The sequence below is a fragment of the Phyllostomus discolor genome, chromosome 1 (genome assembly GCF_004126475.2).
Source record: "Phyllostomus discolor isolate MPI-MPIP mPhyDis1 chromosome 1, mPhyDis1.pri.v3, whole genome shotgun sequence".
NCBI lineage: Eukaryota > Metazoa > Chordata > Mammalia > Chiroptera > Phyllostomidae > Phyllostomus > Phyllostomus discolor.
In genome coordinates this window covers 166,710,789-166,732,053 of record NC_040903.2, presented here as the reverse complement: position 1 = coordinate 166,732,053, position 21,265 = coordinate 166,710,789, and the positions used below count along the sequence as shown (strand labels likewise).

The window sequence follows — 21,265 nt, the reverse complement described above, 5'->3', positions numbered from 1 at the left end:
TCCCAATTCATTCATGACACCAGCATTACCCTGATATCAAAACCAGACAAATGACTTTATAAGAAGATAAACTGCAGCCCTGGCTGGTGTGGCTCGGTTGGTTGGAGTGTTGTCTCATATACCAAAAAGTCATGGGTTTGATTCCTGGTCAGGGTACATACCTAGGGCTTCACAATTGCAGGTTTGGCTCTCCATCGAGGTGCATGCAAGAGGCAGCCAATAAATGTTTCTCTCTCATTTGATGTTTCTCTCTCTCTCTTCCTCCTTTCCCCTGTCTCTAAAATCAATAAGCATGTCCTCAGGTGAGGATAAAAAAAAAAGAAGATATAATTGTAGACCATTCATTAACCCTCATGACCATAGCCATTTTTGTGGTAAGTACTAAATTGTATGCCTTCTATTCTGAAAGGGCCAGAAATTTGTCCTGCGATTACTTCTGGGTATAAGTTTGCCTTTCTTATTTGTAGAATCTCATCCAGCACAACTCTCTGGGGGCTTATACAATGTGTATTCCATCGGGATGGAAATCCACACATTTTATTCTTTCAGGGGACCCAATTCACAGAGAAGGAGGTTCAGGAATGAGTCCTTGACCATGGGATCCATTGGTTACATCACCTGCCACACCATCCAGAAGCAGGAAGCCTCACAGAGCTGGGATGGCTTACTGAAGGCACAACTGAAGCACCACTGTGGAGACAGTACTCTGCAGAGATGGGATATAGTTTATTCTTTAAACCAGAGACCTCCATATAGGGCTATGTTCACAACAGAAAGTATACATGGGTCTAGGAACAAAGGAGTAGAAGTAGGAGTGGCCCCATTTACCATTATTGCCGAAGACCCCAGGGAGGACTATGTGCCTGTCATCCCTGGAACTCTGGGCTCTGCTGAGTTAGAGGTCCAACTCCCCAAAAGGAGCACACTTTCCAGTGGACATAGCAAGGATCCTATCAAACCAGTCCGAGGCTGCTGTGAGGGCACTCTGGACTTGTATTCAGGAAACAGCAGGCAAGTGGGGCTATTATTTGGTGGACCTTACAGGTAGAGTCATTCCCCAGGATCTATCTGATTTCTGCAGGGATCAGAGTAGAGAATTAAATGAACATTTGTGTCCTTTAGGTCTTTTCTGGTGGTACTTACTGCTAACATTCCCATCAGGCTGCAATATTTTTGTTTTTTAAACTTTATTGAAATATAATTCACATAACATCCAAATCACTCAAAGTATACAGTTCAGTTGTTTTTAGTGCACAGTACTGTGCAGCCATCACCAAAATCATTTTGCAAACATTTTCATCACTCCCAAAAAGAAACTGCATATACACAAGCTGTCACCATTTTTTCCCATAACACCTGCCCCTCTCCCACACAACCACTAATCTACTCCTGTCTCTTAGATTCACTTATTTTGTACATGTTGTATAAATGGTATTGTACAACATGTGGTCCTTTGTTTCTAACTTTTTTCACTTAGCATAATGTTTTTAAGGTTTAATCATGTTACAGCATGTATCAGTACATCATTTCTTTTTATTGCCAAACATTTTCCATTGTATGGATAACCATACTTTACTTACCTATGTATCAGTTGATGGACATCTGGGCTCTTTCCACTTTTTAACTATGATGAATAATGGTGCTATGAACATAACTTGTATTCAAGTTTTTGTGTGATACAGAGTTTCACTTGGAGAGGTATATACTTATATGCGGGATTCCTGGATCATATAAGGAGCTGCCAAACAGTTTTCCAAAGTGGCTGTACCACATTACATTCCCACCAACAGTGGTTGAGAGTTCTGATTTCGCCACATTTTTAATACCTGTTATTTTCTGTCTTTTTATTATAGCCCTCCTTGTGGGTGTGAAGTGGCATCTAAATGTGGTTTTGATTTGCATTTTCTTATTATTGTTTAGTTGCAATTGTCTTGCCTTTTTCTCCATTGCTCACCCCTACCCTGTCCCTCATCCCCGCTCCTACAGTCAGTGCTCCCCATCATCCATGCCTATGAGTCCTCTATTCGTGTTCCTCTGCTTGCCCTTTCCCCCTCTTTCCTCCATTATCCCCCTTCCTCCTCCCCTCTGGTCACTGTCAGTTTGTTCTATATTTCTAAGTCTCTGCTTCTGTTGTGCTCATTTGTTTGTTTTGTTGACTAGATTATACTTATAGGTGAGATCATATGGTATTTGTCTTTTACCACCTGGCTTATTTCACTTAGCATAATGCTCTTCAGTTCCATCCATGCTGTCTGGAAGGGTAGAGTTCCTTCTTTCTTTTTGCTGCCTAGTATTCCATTATGTAAAGGTACCACAGTTTTTTGATCCATTCATTTACTGATGGGCACTTAGGCTGTTTCCAGTACTTGGCTATTGTAAATTGTGTTGCTATGAACATTTGGGTGCATACGTTCTTTGGAATTGGTGATTCAGGATTCTTTGGGTACACTCCCAACAATGGAATTGCTGGATCGAAAGGCAGTTCCATCTTTAGTTTTTTGAGGAAATTCCATACTGTTTTCCACAGTGGCTGTACCAGTCTGCATTTCCACCAAGAGTGCCCTAGGGTTCCTTTTTCTCTACAACCTTGCCAGCACTTGTTTGTCGATTTATTAATGATGGCCATTCTAACTGGTATGAAGTGGTATCTCATTGTGATTTTAATCTGCATCTCTCTGATGGCTAGTGATGTTGAGCATTTTTTCATGTGTCTGTGGGCCCTTTGCATGTCCTCCTTGGAGAAGTATCTGTTCAGGTCCTTTGCCCATTTTTTAATTGCATTGATTTGCATTTTCTTATGCTTAAGGACACTGAGCATCTTTTCACAAGCTTACTTTCCAGTTGTATATAGTCTTTCGAGAAATGTCTGTTCAGATCTTTTGCCCATTTTACAGTTGGGTTATTTGTCTTTTTGTTATTAAGGTGTAGCTCTTTATATTTCTAAATTACAAGCTCCTTGTCAGATACATGATTTGCAGAAACTTTCTTCATTCTGTAGGCTGTCCTTTAATGTTATTAATGGTGTCCCTTCAAGCACAAAAGTTTTAAATTTTGATTAAAAATTAGCTATTTTTGTATTGTTTATCTATTGTTCTCTTTTATTGCTTGTGCTTTGTTGTCATTTCTAATCAATGTTGTTTTAGGTTTACTATCTTAAACAGAGATAGGACAGTTCAGAGGCTTCCTCTTGGCCTTCTTACTATGGGTTCTTAACCCACAAGCCATCATGGTGGTGGTGGTGAGGGGACCCAACTTCCAGTACGTCAATCCCAATTTTACACTTGAAAATTGGGGAAATGACTCTGGGTGGACCCACAGACCCAGTGGACTCTGTATAAGCTGAACTTTAGCCAGGCCTCCATTTATTCTCTGGTCCCTGCAAGTCCTTGCTCTAGTAGGGAAGCTGTGATGCTTTGGGTTTCTAGGTGTCAACACAGATCCTGTTTCCAACAGTCCTCAGTTTGTCTGAGTATTCATTTTCCCCTGTACACAGTCCACCCGAGTAAATGGCCATGTCCTTTTGGAGGAGGAGGGGAGATCATTACAACATATACTTACTGAAGTGAGGCAGAACCCTCCTTCTAAGGACTAGGTCACTTCTTTAGTAAATGGGCTTTTGATCAGACTGTTGGCTCAGGTTGGGGAGTAGGACAAGGGATTGTGATTTTTTAATTAGGGAAACTGTCCTTAGCCATTCATTTCTCTACTGTTGTCTTCTCATGCTTGTACATATCAATCCTCATTGCACCTTCATTGGCCACCAGCCTGTTCTGCCCCTGGGGATGCTGTGCTCTATACTCTGCAGCTCAAGTCAGGTCTGCTTCACTGTCCCTCTAATCTGTCTGCTCATTACAGTAATTGCAGCCCCTTGATTCTGGCAGTGAAATGCCATCAGCTGGGCTCTATTACTGGAGATAGGGAGGATCATCTCTTTACACGACTATTTAGGAGGCCAGCTCTGTGACCCCTTCTCTTACCATTAGTTCCTAGCATGCCAAAGAGAGCCACCACTGCACTTCTTGGTGGTGCTGCTGCCCCTGTCTCTGGCACATGCCTGATCACTGTGGTTAATGGTGTGTCCTCTGGGCATAGAAATCTGTAGGTATTTTGGCCTCATCTCTCTCTCTCTCTCACACACACACACACATACACACATCATGAGGCCAAATATATATTTCATTCCAGTATGGCCACTTTCATGGACCTTTTAATACTTCTACCATCTGCCAGGGCAACTCAGGCATTTACACTTGGCTCATTATTTTTTCAGGTTTCTAGGAGCCACCCTAGCAGTAAGTTTGGCTCATCTCAAGGGGTCCACAGCAGGATATTAAATCCCAAGTCAGTGAAATCTTGCCTATCCGGTCTAATGCTTCTGTTCCTTTGATCAAGTATTATTGTCTCAGGGGTATTTCTTGGGCTCCTACTAGTGCATGCTCTTTAATTCTTGAAACTGCTTCCAAATGTAATAATCTCTTTCATCGTATATCAGGCCCAGCTGGGTTTTGCTGGAATTTAACACTGGTTATTATTATCTTGGTAGTCAGAAGAGAAGTTAGAGGAACTCCTGAGGAGAGACCCCTTTTCCTTGTGGGGAGGAAGCCTCAACAGTATCTCCCTGCATGGGGGAGGTGCTAGCTCTTACTACAGAAGGATGGGCTACTCTGCCAGCTCTGAGGGTTAGGGACTTACAGAACTAAAACCTCAGGAGTGTTCACCCAGATCCTCCCATCTCACACGTCAGGGTCCTAGGTTTTCTCAGCCAGGGCCCTGGCTTGAACATATTAGACCTGCAGGGGCTGAACGTTTAAATGTCTGTGAGCTCTGCATCTCTGTCACATTTGAGGCTGCTCCTCAGTTGTGTCCTCTTTTCCACTCCAGGAGGTGCAGTCCTCTTTCTCAGATACCGAAGAGTCCCTCTGTCTCACATATTTAACCTTTAGTTTTTTGAGTATCCTTAATTTCTCATTATCTCTCTGTAAGTTGGTGACACAGTGTAGCAGTAACTAGCCATTGTTTTTGTAGGCATCGTTACCCCTATATCTTTCAAGTGCCTTAAATATCACACTGGCAAGCATGTTCCTCTCCACCAGGACATATTCCTGGGACATCACTGGAGAAATTTTTAGGAACTGGGCCACCATCTTATTGGGACTTTGTGTCCCACATTACAGCTCAGAATGGGGAGGGGAACTCCTGGTCTGCCAGGTGAACTTGGGCTGGTCCTAAAACCCCACTACCCATACCCCGTCAGTGTTGGCTTGAGCCCTGTAAGAGACAGACATCAAGATGGGATTAAATATGAAGGTCAAAGATGGAGGATGTACAGATGGGGAGAGCCTTCTCATCATAATGGAGGCCTAACACCTATGCAAGGAGAGGTGTGAAAAGACTGGAGAGGAAGAGACTTACACTGCAGCTCCATTCTGAGAAAGTCTCATCCAGGCTGATAGAGAGTTTCCCAGCAGAGGTTGTCTGTTAGAGAAGTCCTGTGTTGGGCAAGAATGGTCAGGCTGTTGAAACCCCACTGTGTCCAGCCTTCAGTAGCAAGCAAAGAGAACACAATGGGTAGATGCAAAGATGCACGATCAACTAGGAGCTGCCAATCAACTATGCAGGTTCTCTTGAAAGAGATCTGAAGGAGACCCGAGTAGCTCAACTCTGGCTATTACAATTGTGATGTTTAAGGATGTATGTTATAATCCTCAGAGCAGCTACTAAGAAATTGAAACAAAATTATAGGTAAAAACCTAATAAAAGAAGTGAAATAGAATACCAAGAAGTACTTGAATAATATTGTTAAGGGAAGAAAAGAGGAATAAAGACAAATAGAACAAAAATAGAACGATGACAGTCATAAAGCTAGCCATCTCAATAATTAAAAAAAAATAAGATTCAACTATATGCTATTTACAGAAGATACAAACTGAGTAAAAAGACATGGACCCATTAAAAGGAAAAGTACAGAAAAAGATTTATCATGCAAACATGAAGCTAAAAAATCCCAAATGAAACCCTGATGTGGCTGTATCAAAATTAGACGAAGTAGACTTCAGGATGAATAATATTTCCAAAGACAAAGAGGCATAATACATGATTGTAAAAGGGCTTATTTACCAAGAAGACATACAACCCTAAATTTGTATGCACCTAACAAAAGAGCTTTAGAACTATGAAGGAAAATTGACAGAACTAAATAGAGGAATAAATAAATCCAGAGTAGTTAAAGGTTTTGTTACTTATCTCTGAGTATGCTAAAACAACCAGACAGAAAAACTCAGTAGGTACATAAAAGATTTGAAAAACACTGTAGGTAAATTTAACCTATTTGGCATGTAGAGAACATTACATCTAATATCTGAAAAATATACATTTTTATATGTCCATGGAGCATCCACGAGGAGACACCATATATAAGGCCATAAAACATGTTTGAATGCATTTTAGAAGGTTGAGATGCAACAGTATATTCTCTGACTACAATAGAGTTAAGATAGAATTCAGCAACACAAATATACCTGGAAAACCCACAAATACTTGGAAATTAAGCAACAATTTAAATAAGCTATAGATAAAGAAGAAATCATAAGAAAAGTTAGAAAACATTTTAATTGATAAAGCATAACATATCAAAATATGGGATAAGCTAATTCAGTGCTTAGAGAAAAATTTGCACCTTTATATACAGAAGAAAAAAGATTTAAAAGTCAGTGATCTAAGTTTCTACTTTAAGCAGAAAAAAAATAGAGGGAAGGAAATAAGAATGGAAAATAATGAAATGGAAAAAGAAGAGAAAATAAATGAAGTGATTCTTTGGTACATCTTGCTGGTCCAAACATGAGAGGGGAAAAAACTGAAATAACCAGTGTAAAGAATGAAAAAAATCCTATAGACAAAAAATAAATCAGGTAATACTATGAATGACTTGATGGCAATAATTTTAACAACTTAGCTAAAATGAAAAAAAACTTTAAAGGCTAAAAACTTAGTAAAACCAATATGAATAGAAGTAGAAAATATAGGTATCTGTTAGAGGAATTAAAATTGTAATTAAAATGTTTAATTTTTAAAAAATATTTTATTTATTTAGAGGGGAAAGGAGGGAGAAACAGAGGCAGAGAAACACCGATGTGAGAAATATTGATTGGTAGCCTCTCGTATGCATCTGACCAGGGATACAACCTGTAACCCAGGCACGTGCTCTGAACTGGGAATGAAACTGGTGGCCTTTAGCTTTGTGAGATGATGCCCAACCAACTGAGCCACACTGGTCAGGGAGAAAATATTTTTTTAAAAATTAAAACTATAACTAAAAATCTTCCCATTACTTTTTATCTTGATTTCTGATTAGAAAGGATGCTCGAAATTCAGTGCTACTTATTTTTTAAGAGATTTTATTTATTTTTAGAGAGAGGGGGAGGGAGGGAGAAAAAGGGGGAGTGAAACATCAAACATCAGTGTGTGGTTGCCTCTAGTGCACCCCCTACTGGGGACATGGCCTGCAATCCAGGCATGTGCCCTGACTGGGAATCGAACCAGTGATGCTTAGGTTTGCAGGTCTGTGCTCAATCCACTGAGCTACACTGGCTAGGGTCAGTACTACTTTTGAATTAGAGATGCTGTCACAAAAATAAGAAAGAAGGTCATTTGTAAATGATAAACCAGGTTCAGGACTCTACTGCTTTTTTAAGAAATGTATTTTAGAGAGAGAGGAAGGGCGAGAGAGAGAGAGAAAGAGACATCAATGTGAGAGAGAAACATTGGTTGGCTGCCTTCCATATGTGCCCCAACTGGGAATCAAAGCCACAACCTAGGTATGTGCCCTGACTGGGAATCTTAACTGACAGCCTTTGGGTGTACAGGACAATGCTCCAACTAACTGAACCAACTGGCCAGGGTAGGACTCGAATGCCTTTTATTCATTGTTTCTTCTACCATAATTTTGCTATTATCAAGTGTTCTAGCCAACACTACTTTATTCTGGGACCATAGGCAGTGCATTTATATCTATCAGAATTTTGCAAATGTATTGCAGAGATAACTAGATAAATTTGAATGGATCAGTGTTAATTCATCACAACTAGATAAAGAACGGAAAATACATGGTGACTTAGTACTTTCTGTACAAAGGACATTATTCTGTACAAAGTATGGGCCCCTACTTTCCCCTTTGTCACTTATTATTTATACTTAGCACAAAATGTTTTCAATTGAATGTGTTCACATAATGTCTGTTGAGCCCTGGCTGGCATAGCTCAGTGGATTGAGCGCAGGCTGCGAACCAAAGCGTCACAGGTTTGATTCCCAGTCAGGGCACATGCCTGGGTTGCAGGCCATGGCCCCCAGCAACCACACATTGATGTTTCTCTCTCTCTCTCTTTCTCCCTCCCTTCCCTCTCTAAAAATAAATAAAAATCTTTTAAAAAATATCTGTTGAGATAATATACCACAGTAAAAACTTGATTATTGGGCATTTGGCCAAATGGAAATTGTGGTCAGAAGTTGACAAGAGCCTTTGTATCTCTCAGAAACCATTGAGGCTCAAAGGAAGTTTTTCTGGAGGACTGTTATTGTAAGAGACAAACAGAGGACACTCCAAATTGAAATTAGTGCTCAACAGCAAATTACAGCAAAACCTACATGTATAGTTGATCACATGAGACCAGAGGAGACAAATGACAGGCTGAAAAAAAGTCACACCAGGTGCGATGTACACATTATGTACTCTGCATAAGTGCAATGCACGAATGTACGAAGAGGGCAGTCCACTCCATTCCCTCTGTTCTCCTGGTGCTGGCATTGTATCTTTAGCTTTCATGCTCATCATGTGATATTTATATAATGTGTGTGTGTGTTCATGTGTATATTTGTATTATATTACAGAACAATGTAACTTGTATATAATAGGTATTTTTATAAAGAGAAATAAAAATCAGCCATAATTTAATCTTCATAAAACCACCACTGATTGTGTGATCTTCTGGCATTTTTGTCAATATATTTATATTCTCCCACCTATATACATAGTTGGTGTGATATTTTTCTATGTTCATGTCACAGGTGCTTTGCTAATGCTGGTTAATGATATGGCTACAGTCCCCACCCTCAATGAAGCTTACTGTCTACTGTGGAGCTCTATGAACAGATTTCTCAAATAATTACCAGTGTGTTCAGCATCATGAAAGGAAAAAGAAAACAGATGTTAGGGAGTGACTATCAGGAGGTTATTAGGGAATTTAGGGGATTTCTTAGATCTAGGAGCCTAAGGAAAGGTCCTTGGAGGAAATGTATCATTTAGGATCCTTTCAGCTTCAAGTGACAGGTTTCAGGTAATAGTTAATGTTGTCTTGTAAACAATAGGTGCATTTATTATCTCTAATCACAAAAAGGGTCATAGAGGGTGGGTGGTAACTGCAGCAACAGGGTGGGGTCACATCTGACCCAGTGTCCCTGGGATTCTCTGGCTTCCTGCTCGTGGTCCCAAGATGCTTGAGGCAGTTCCAAACATGACAGCCTCATTTGATGATGTCCAGAGGCAGAAATGGAGAGTTTTCCCTTGTGTTTCTCTTAAAACTTTTCCAAAAGTTCCCACAGGAGACTTTGATGCATATGTCTCAGGCCAAACTGTATCATGTGCTTACTTCTAACCTCGTCCTTGGTAAGGAGGTTGGAGTTACTCTGAGGCTTAAAGGAATCAGGATTCAGCCCCTGGGGATGGAGAGAGGCTGTTGACCCTGACACACCTTCCAGAATTTGAATGAAATCAGAATTCTGGGACTTCCGGCAAGATGGAGAAATAGGTGGACGCACCGTACCTCCTCGCACAACCAAGATTAGAACAACAATAATGTACAGACAGAATAACACCCAGAACTGACAGAGGATTTATCTGAATGGAAGTCGGACAGCCAAGAAGTTGAAGTAGACCTGTACATCCAGACAGGTAGGAGAAGACCAGCTGGGCAGGCGTGGGGCTGGTGCGGGTCGGAGTCACGTGGAGGTCGGGGAAAATTTGGCGCGAAATCGGCACGACAGCCATCTGGGGCGCAGGAATGCAGCGGTGGTTCCTGAGTGCACAGGCTGCGGCTGGCAGACCCAGTGGGGCGGCGATTGTGGACCAGGGCAGAGCTCGCGGCCCAGGATCCCAGAGAAGGGTCTGAGCCCAGGAGAACGGAACTACCGCCATTGTTCCCTCCTGTCCCCGCTCCCGCCCCTGTCCCCACATATAACATCACAATCTAGCGACTGGGGTGCCCAGCCCCGGGGGAACACCTAAGACTCTGTCCCCCACCATAATAAGAGCGACCAGACCCCGGGGGTGGGTGGGGAGAGACAGGGAAAGACATGTTTCCAATAGAATAGATCAATCCCCCAGGACTCATCCTTTTGAGCAACCAAGAAATAGCCAATCTATCAGATGCGCAGTTCAAAACACTGGTGATCAGAAAGCTCACAGAATTGGTTGATTTTGGGCACAATTCAGATGAAAGGATGCAGGTTACCATAAAAGAGATGCAGGAAGATATACGGAGGAGAGCCAATAGTGAAAGGAAGGAATCTGAATCTCAAAACAATACAGTGGACCAGAAGGAAGATAGAATCAACCAAGCAGGAAAGCATGATGAAATAAGAATTCAAAAGATCGAGGAAAAGCTTAAGAGCATCCAGGACACCTTTAAATGGTCCAACATCCGAATCATAGGGTTACCAGAATCAGAAGGGGAAAAGCAACAAATTGAGCATGTATTTGAACAAATAATAAAGGAGAACTTCCCCATTCTGGCAAAGGGGACAGTCTTCCAAGAAATCCAAGAAGCTCGGAGAGCCCCAAAGAAGTTGGACCCAAGAAGAAACACACCAAGGCACATCATAATTACATTAGCCAAGGTAAAATCAAAGGAGAGAATCCTAGAAGCAGCAAGAGATAAGGGGACAGTAACCTACAAAGGAGTTCCCATCAGACTGTCAGCTGATTTCTCCAAAGAGACCTTACAGGCAAGAAGGGGCTGGAAAGAACTATTCCAAGTCATGAAAGACAAGGACCTACATCCCAGATTGCTCTATCCAGCAAAGCTCTCATTTAGAATGGAAGGGCAGATAAAGTGCTTCTCAGATAAGGTCAAGTTAAAGGAGTTCATCATCACCAAGCCCTTACTTTATGAAATGCTAAAGGATCTTATCTAAGAAAAGAAGATAAAGAAAAGACATGTATAGTAAAAGGACAGCAAACTCACAATTATTAACAACCACACCTAAAGCAAAACCAAAAGAAACTAAGTAAACAATTAGAACAGGAACAGAACCACAGAAATGGTGGGCACATGGAGGGTTAGCAGCAGGGGGGTGGCAGGAGGAGAGAGGGGGAAAAGGTATAGAGAATAAGTAGCATAAAATGTAGGTTGAAAATAGGGGGAGGGCAAGAATAGTACAGGAAATGTAGAAGCTAAAGAACTCATAAGTATGACACATGGACATGAACTAAAGGGGGGAAACGTGGGTGGGAGAGGGGGTACAGGGTGGAGGGGAGAGAAGGGGGGAAATGGGACAACTGTAATAGCATAATCAATAAAATATATTAAAAAAAAAGAAATCAGAATTCTGTTGGCTAGGGAGAAGGGGGGCACCCCATGAATAAAGCACTAAGTAAATTATGCACCTCCATGCAATGAAATCCATATCGGCTCTTTAATGTTTTAAGTTTTTCACATCAGCTGTTTTAAAAGACAGATATATATGTACTGACAGAGCATTAGTTTCAAAATATGTTAAAGGAACAAAAGTGCAAAACATTGTATACATGTTACAACTTTGGGGAAAAATAAACATCTAGAAATGCCCTCTCAAATGCTGTTATTTGCAGAAAATACCTCTGGAATGACCAAAGAAACTGTTTACAATATTTTCTCTGAATGTGGGACAAGAATAAGAGAAAAATTTATAATTTACTATGTATCTTTTTTACTGTTTGGGTTTTTCTCCCATGGCTGTATGTCTATTTCTTATTTTATTTTTTTGAAGTATATTTTATTGATTATGCTATTATAGTTATCATTTTTTTCTCCCCTTTATCCCCCTCCACCCTGTACCCCCCTTCCCACCAGCATCCCCCCAGGTAGTTCATGTCCATGGGTCATACATATAAGTTCTTTGGCTTTTCCATTTCCTATACTATTCTTAACCTCCCCGTCTATTTTGTACCTACCATTTATACTTCATATTCCCTGTACCTTTTCCCCTATTCCACCCCTCCCCCTCCAACTGATAACCCTCCATGTGATCTCCTTTTTGTGATTCTTTTCCTGTTCTAGTTGTTTGCTTAGTTTCTTTTTGTTTAAGTTCAATTGTTGGTAGTTGTGAGTTTGTTGTCATATTACTGTTCATATTTTTGATCATCTTCTTTTTCTTAGGTAAGTCCCTTTAACATTTCATATAATAAGGGCTTACTGATGATGAACTCCTTTAACTTGACCTTATCTGGGAAGCACTTTATCTGCCTTTCCATTCTAAATGATTGCTTTGCTGTATACCTATTTTTAATCCTCACCCAAAGATATATTTATTGATTTTGGAGAGAGAAGAAGTGGGGGGAGAGAGAGAGAAAGAGAAAGAAAGAAAGAAACATCAATCAGTTGCCTCTCATACTAACCGCAACTGGGGATAGAACCCACAACCTTTTGGTGCATGGGTACAGTGCTTCAACCAACCAAGCAACCTGGCCAGGGCCCATGGTTGTGTAGCTGTAATTTATTTTAAAATTTGTTGGTTATACATAACTATAGATGAACAAAGTAGAAAGACATAAAACAGGTAAATAAAAATTTAAGGTATTTTCTATTAATATAATGCTTTATGATTGGTAAAGATGTTTATTTCATTTAAATTTTACAGTTTTTATTTTAGAATGTGCTTAAAACATATGTCCACACAAAAACTTGTACATTAATGTTCATAGCATTATTATTATAGTAAAAGGTAGAAACAACCCAGATGAACAGACAAATTGGGATGTATACATACAATTGAATATTATTTGGCTACAAAGAGGAATGAAGTACCGATGCATGTTCCCACATGGGTAAACCTTGAAAACATTATGCTGAGTGAAAGAAGCCAATTATGAAAGACCATATATTGTATGAGTCCACTTACATTAAATTTCTAGAATATGCAAATTTGTGGAGACAGAAAATAGAGGTTGCCTGAGAAAGGGGAGGTTGAGAGGAAATTAGCAGTGACTGCTAAAGAGTATTGCATTTCTCTTTGAGATGATAAAAATGTTTTAAAATTGTAATGGTGGTTGCACACTTTATGAATATACTAAAAACCACTGAATTGTACACTTTCAATGGGTCATTTGTATAGTATGTGAATTATTCCATAATAAAGCTATTTGAAAAAATATGTCTACATTGCTTTTTTTATGAATCCACCAGCTAAATTTCTAGGAACTTACTTTAGGGTTTTTTGTGTTTTTTTTAAGATTATTTATTTATTTATTTATTTTTAGAGAGAGGGAAAGAAAGGGAAAAAGAGAGGGAGAAAACATCAATGCGTGGTTACCTCTCACATGCGCCCTATCGGGGACCTGGCCTGCAACCCAGGCATGTGCCCTGACTGGGAATCAAATCAGCAACCCCCTGGTTTGCATGCTGGTGCTCAATCCACTGAGCCACACCAGCTAGGGCAGAATATTCATTATTGACATTGAATGGCTACAGTGTCTGCCAGGTACTTTGATAGACACTGAAACTTCTGATTTTTTCCTTCAAAATGTTAATGGACTTGTCTCCTTCCCTGTTCTCATGGGGACAATCCCAGGCTGAGCTCTCATCACTCCATGCTGAGTTACTAGACCACAGTTCCTATGGACTCTGGGGGCTCTCTCCAGTCCAATTCATTTTGTGTATCACTTGACAAAAATAATACTTAACGTAGGATCTACGTCATGTCATTTTTCTTTTAAAACCTTCATTTTCTTCCCTGTCAATCAAGCCTTAACTCCTTGTTTGGATTTCAGTGACTTCAGCCTGGCTCCAGCCTAACTAACCAAAATTTTCTTGCCACTTTTTATTTACTTATTTATTTTAAAGGTTTTACTTATTTATTTTTAGAGAGGGGGGAAGAGAGGGAGAAAGAAAGGGAGACAAACATCAATGTATGGTTGCCTCTAGTGCACCCCCTACTGGGGACATGGCCAGCAACACAGGCATGTGCCGTGATCTGGGAATCGAACCTGTGATCCCTTGGTTCACAGGCCCACGCTCAATCCCCTAAGCTACACCAGCCAGGGCTTCTTGCCACTTTTTAATACAAAAATGTACTTACCCACTTGATTTTCTTAGAGCATACTCATTCTCTTCTTATGCCTTTCCTCATGCCACCACCTTGCTGTGAATGTTCTCTAAACTCTCTTATCAAATTCTTCCCATCTTTCAAGTGCCATCTGAAATTTCATCTCCTCCCTCCAAACTTTCTTTACATCTTAGAAAATATTGTTGTCTTACACTATTTTTCTATTCATATGGTGTCTAGCTGTTGACTGGGGCTTCCTTCCTCAGAGTTCCTCCATGGTTACAATATGGCTGTAGGAGTGCCAGCTATCTCATCCAAGTTCCAGGCAGGAAAGAGAAATGCAAAGGGCCTGAGGACCATCTGTTCCAGTTGAGACAGCCCTATTTAAAGAGCTTTTCTAGAAGTCCCATCCAATGACTGCTATCACATTGCCCTCCTTGGCCATCCTTAGGTGCAAGGAAATCATTTTTGGATAGAGATATTCAGAGTCTCAATGTTGAATAAGTCCAGAGGGCACTATTCATATGGCAAATGGTACATAAGGTGGAATGGAGTGTTTGATATTTTGTTCTTGGTGATGATGCCATAGTAAACATACATAAAAAGTCATCAAGCTGTATTTTTAAGGTTAGTATACATTATACTATACTAAATATATGTTATACTTCAAAAAAATTATCCCCCTGAGTTTTGCAGTATGGTGACTCTGGGCACATTGTCACAGGTAAAATTAGGGTCATGTTCTCAGAAGGAAGTAAAGTTTATCAAGGCTAGCAATACTTTTGACATGTAAAACTAAGTTTTAAAATATTACAGTGTTCAGTGTAATATATTTATCATAGGGAAAAAAATCAACCTAAGTGTGAGAATTTTTTTATACATCATCCTGTATTGGCCTGAGTGGGGATATATTGTGTTGGCCAAAAAGGCTGTATGGTTTTTTCCATAAAATAAAAAACGTGTTTTTCATTTTCACCAATAACTTTATGGATTTGGATATTTTGAGTATGTCGGCTATGTTCCATATGATATAACGTTGAGTGTTCTCAATTAATGTCTCTGTTTGATTGTTATCAACTTCAACTGGCCTACCCAACTGTGGGGCATCATCCAGTGAGAAATCTTCAGCACAAAACTTCACAAACCACTTTTGATAAATTCGATCAGTCATAGCACCTTCTCCCTACACTGCACAAATCTTTTTTGTGTTTCAGCTGCATTTTTACCTTTCCTGAAATAATAAAGCCAAAATTTTTGTATTTTCTTCCATCTTCAAAACTAAAATGGCTGCACAAAAATTCACCCATTTTGATGTTTTTCTAAATGCATACTAATATGACATTGTCACAATACAATCTAACAAAATTGTTTTGAATGAAGTTCAAGACAACTAAGCACTACTACAGCCATCTTACAGGAAAAAAACCCTGATCTTTTTGGCTAACCCAATATATTTATCATAGGGAAAATAATTCTAATCCTTTACCTCCTGTATTTTTCCTTTGTTAATCACATAGAATATTTTACTTCTCATAATTCTGGTCACCAAATGTGTGGAGGTTATTTTCCCACACCAGGCAATTTTGTTTAACACCAATGGAATGGCTGGCCTACGTTTTAACTCAATTTTGATACTACGTACCTCAGTATAGCATCTGATTCCACAGGTTAAGGGCTCCATCCCACAATACTGATCTCAATTTAGACACAATCGAAAAGCATAGGTGCCCAGGTCACCCACAACTTATGCCTGGCTTGGCTACAAATCAGAGGTTCCCCATGACCCCTTCCTCAGCTTCCATTGATTTGCTATAACAACTCACAGAACTCAGAGAAACACTTGTGTTTGTCAGTTTATTAAAAACACAATAAAGGATGCAGATGAACAGCCAGGTGAAGGAATACATAGGGTGAGGTCTGGGAGGGATCTGAGGGCGGGAGCTTCTGTACCTGTGGGGTTGGGGTGCATCACCCTCCCCAGATATGGATGTGTTCAAACCCGTGCTTTTGGAATTTTCATGGAGGCTTTATCACATGGGCATCATCAATCGCAAACTCCATTTTCAGACCTCCCTTCGCAAGAGAGTAGGGGTTGGAGCTGGAAATTCCAAGCCTCTAATCATGACTTGTTTCTTGTGACCAGCCCTCATCCTGGAGCACACCCAGAGTCACCTCATTAGGAAAAAAAACACCCCTACCACCCAGGAAATTGAAGGGTTTTAGGAGCCCCGTATCAGGAATTGAGTCAAAGACTAAATATTAGAACAAAAGACACTCTTAGAGCTGTTACCGCTTAGGAAATGACAAGGGTTTTAGGGGCTCTGGTGCCAGGAACCAGGGCAGAGACCAATATACATGTTTTCTATTATCTTACACATTTTAACTGCTAATATAAAAATTATTAAAGATTTTCTTTTTTATATCAAGTCATTTTAAAAATAATTTTTTAATATTTTCATTTACAGTTGATATGCAATATTATATTAGTTTCAGGTATATAACACAGTGATTAGAAATTTACATAACTTATGAAATGACCATCCTGATAAGTCTAGTACCCATCTGACCCCACACATCAGTATTACAGTATTATTGACTATATTTTCTATTCTGTACTTTATGCATCCATGACTATTTTGTTTGTACTTCTTAATCTTTTCACCTTTTTCACCTATTCCTCTAGCCCCATCCCATCTGGCAGCCATTAATTTGTTCTTTGTGTCAATGAGTTTGTTTGTTTTATTTATTTTGTGTTTTAGATTCCACATAGAAGTAAAATCATATGGTATTTGTCTTTCTCTGACTTCCTTCAGCTATTAAGTAGATTTTAACTTATTGAAATATTTCAGTAAAAATAAAAGCATCATCTATGAAAAATAAAATACTGCATTTTAATTTTTACTTATGTATAAAATATAAACAATAAGTAAAAACTCAGTTTATATTTTTTGACTACTCCTGTATTTTTTATAGTAGAAGCAACAAATTCCTTTATCAAATCAGTACTAAAAGGATTCAGACACAAATTACCATAAAATCAACATCTATTTTGGGTAGTTTTAACCTGATAAATAAAAAGTGAGTAAATAAAATTGATAATAAGAAGTTTTAAGTCTATTCTATATTTTTAAGTGCTGGAAAACATTTAAATAGTTTTTGAAATGTTATTTTACTTCCTTTCATCCTATTTTAGAAAAATTGGAAAAATGAGCGACCAAGTCCACTTTGCTGTTACAATAAAGTCATCAGAAAATAGGTGACTTGTGACTGGTCTGCTTTTGTATTAAGTATCACATGTAGTTTAAAATATCTTGTAGGGACAACTAATAGAATAAACAAGAATAAAATATAGAATTGATCCAGAAAAAAAATCTTATAAAGAACAGGAATTAGGAAATGGCAGCATTTTCAGGCATTTATTCTCAGTCTCTGTGGGTTGCTGTTCACTTGTTTTTAAAGAAAGCCTGTGTTTCTTTTACTTAGGTTCATCCCCAGGAGCACCGGCTTCTTTTTGAAGTATTTGATGAAAATCGATTGGTAAGTTACATTGTACTTGTGAGAAATAGGAAGCAAGGTATACTTCAGCAAAGCAGCAAGGAAAGGGGGTTTGGGAACCTGTGACATGAGAGATGATTTGGGAGTGATTATGGAGACCCTGGGTAGATTCTACTTATTTCTGTCCTTCCATTCTCCTCCCAGGCGCCTCTCCTGATGGTCAGTTCTCACTGGATTACAAGGTCTTACTCAAAGCCTGTTATGACAGGAGATGACAGGAAACCCAGCCTTCCAGTCTTGCCTTCCCTCATTCACATCCATGTACCCTGGTTGGTGGTCCAGAGTATCTTTGGTTGTGCCTCCTCACTCCAGTGGATTTTGGGGGGTTACCTGTATCCAGTTGTAACAACCCATCCACCCTCTAATCCCCACTCTTCTACAGAGGAAAGCTATCCTCTGTACATCAATAAAATAAAGTCCTCTAAAAGATCAGCAGCTCTTAGAGTGGCAAAAAGTTAAACCTGACTTTTTTTTTTAAGGATAGTTTTGATTTCTGATTTCCTAAAGACTATCTTGAAGTCCTTTCCTCTTCCTCATTTTGTCTCTTTGGGGATCCTATTTCAAACCCTCTTAATTTGAAATCTTACCTTTATATTTTAAACCTGTAAGATTTGAACATGAAAGTCAAAGAACAGTGTTATGTGTTCATGTGTTCAAAGCTTATCTGATTAAACAGAAGCACGAAAAAGGAAGTTAAGCAGTTTCATTCATTTTATAGCTAACACAGACACTGGATTTTTAAAAGAATCTGTTTTTAGTATTAGACTGCATCATATGTTTTTTTCTTCAAGAAATTATACCTATACGAGTAACTGAAGATATTGCAAATGAAATCTATTAATTAGCACTATAATATGCAAATGTGCTTTTATGCTGCCAAAGGAGACTTCATCACTAGCTGGCAACCTAATTTCTTATGGCTAAGTGACAGATGTGGATGATTTGGTTGTCAATATGGTCAGTTGCAAAACTTTCAGTTTTCTGTTTGTATTTTTGCTTTTTTCTATAGAATAGTGAATGTCCCCCTCCCACTCCCACCCTGTCTCTACAGATCTGTGTTTCTTCTAGAGAGGACCAAGTGAAATTTAGTATTGATGTCTTTTATTTTGTTTTCCCTTTTTATTGATTTGATTGGGTTGACATTGGTTAATAAAGTAATATAGGTTTCAGGGGTACAGTGCTATAATACATCGTCTGTATATTGTATTGTGTGTTCACCACTCCAAGTCAAGTCTCCTTACTACAATTGGTGTTTTTTTTCATTATGAAATATATATATATAAAGTATGTATAATATAAATTTTTATTTTAAATAATAAGACAAATATCTGTGTACTTTATTACTCAACTTAAGAACATTACTAAAATCTCCAAGACCCCTTATACCCCTTCCCAATAGCATCTCCTTTTCTTCTCCCACAAGTACTGTATTATCTTGAATACTATGTTCATCATTTCTTTGCTGTATGTACAATCCCTAAAGAAACAGTCCTTTTGCATAATATTGAACTTTTTAAAAGATTTTATTTATTTATTTTTAGAGAGGGGAAGGGAGGGAGAAAGAGCAGGAGAGAAATATCACTGTGTGGTTGCCTCTCACATGCCCTCTACTGGGGACCTGGTCCGCAACCCAGGCATGTGCCCTGACTGGGAATCAAACTGGCGACCCTTTGGTTCGCAGTCCGCACTCAATCTACTGAGCTGTGCCAGCCAGAGCAAAATATTGAATTTATTAAAATGGCATCTCTCTGTAGATACTCGTCTGTGACATGCTTTTTTGTTACATTTGTAAGGTTGATCTACAACACATTTTCACAGATGTATAGTTCTTCATCTGAAAATCCCGTATCTTAATTTATGCATTTATCCACCCTAATAGATATTAATTAGTGTTGCTTCCAGTTTTTTGCTATTACTGATTGATAAACATTCTTGCTATGTTTCCTGATGTACATGTATGAGTGTATCTCTAAGATTCATATTTTGGGTTTGAATTCCTGGGTTGTGGTATTACTATGTTATTTTTCCTGTTGTTATTGACACTGATGTGAATTTCTCCCTGATACTTGGGTGCATAACTGGTGAAGTATTTTATGTGAGTTATTTGCATGCGGTCCACAAGGAAGGGTAGTTTGTACTTGTGCTTTTCACCCTAGTTGCCTAGGCTTTTTGCCACTAACTTCAGTATGATGTGACTCTTCATTGCCAAAATTGATATTTTCCATACTCTAATTGGTGCATTAACACTCCTTGAGCATTTACTATGTATAGGGTGCTACACAGGGTGTCATGATATGTCAAAAGAATAAAAGCTCTGCATCTGATATTAACAATGAGATATTTCTAGAGTTATAAATGGGATGTATAAAAAATTTTTAAACCTTCAAAGCTAAAAGCAAAAACAGAAGAGTGCATTGATCAGAATATTGTAGGTCCTCAAACTAAGGAGTCAGAAGTCCTCTTTCAGTCCCGCCTTGTGGTTTGGTCCATGAGCTTGTAACCCTGGACAAGTCAATCAGTCCTTCTGAAAACGTCTTCTCATGTTTGAAAAAGTGGCAATAACAACATTTGCCCTACCTGTCTGCTAAGTTTATTGTGATGAGAACATTAGACAGTGGCTATCAAAGCACTCAGAAAATTTTTCATCATGATTCAAATATAGTTATTTAACATTCACGAACTCATGCATTTATGGTTCTCTGATACCATTTTTTTTTGCATTAACTAGGGTATGCTAAGATATCTACTATGTTACATACTCCGCTATGTCTTAGAAACACAGATTTTCTCAGGAAGCTCACTTTACTAGAAAAAGGGAGCAAGAAATAATTAGAACAGGGTGGTATGCGTCATTCCAACCCTCTGATCTGTTGCTAGTTCTAGCAGGTATAGAAGTGTACAAATCACCTGTGATGTCATGCACACTGTAGCCGTTGGTGGAGTAACAGTCTTGACTGTGTAGCAATAATGACCTATCCCACTGTAAATGTCATTTTATCTTTATTCTCCTGTAGCATTCACAACTAAATTAAGAATGTATTGTTTTTCCTAGAAAATTCTCTTTAGAGATGTACAGTGAAGAGCACAGACATAATTTTAAGCAGAATCAATTTCTAGTCATCTGGGAAAATTTGCAATATAATGATATTTGTTTTGAGAAATATTCCCTTTTTTCAGCCAATTTTTAGACTTGAGGGTTGTAAACTATAATAGTTTGGTGATAGTGGTAATAATGGTGGTGTTGCAATTGATGGGACATTTCAGAATTTTGTGCCTTTAAAAGAATTCTACCCACTGATGAAAAAGTTAAAGCTTCTGTGTCACTGACCTGAGGTCCACCTGCATACATCCAGCCTCCAAAGCTTTAGGAGACGTCTGTATTCTGTCCTCTGGGTGGAGATGCTGTGCTTGTCAAGTT

The 21,265-nt window shown here is 39.0% G+C and overlaps 1 protein-coding gene across 1 annotated transcript in view; it reads left to right on the top strand.

Annotated features, from left to right (window-relative positions):
* The window catches only part of NEDD4 (NEDD4 E3 ubiquitin protein ligase), a 120,947-nt gene that overhangs the window by 28,522 nt on the left and 71,160 nt on the right, over positions 1 to 21,265 (top strand). The window contains exon 5 of the mRNA XM_028506832.2: positions 17,776 to 17,829. Coding sequence (XP_028362633.1) covers positions 17,776 to 17,829 — 54 coding nt within the window. The remainder of the gene's footprint in view (positions 1 to 17,775; positions 17,830 to 21,265) is intronic.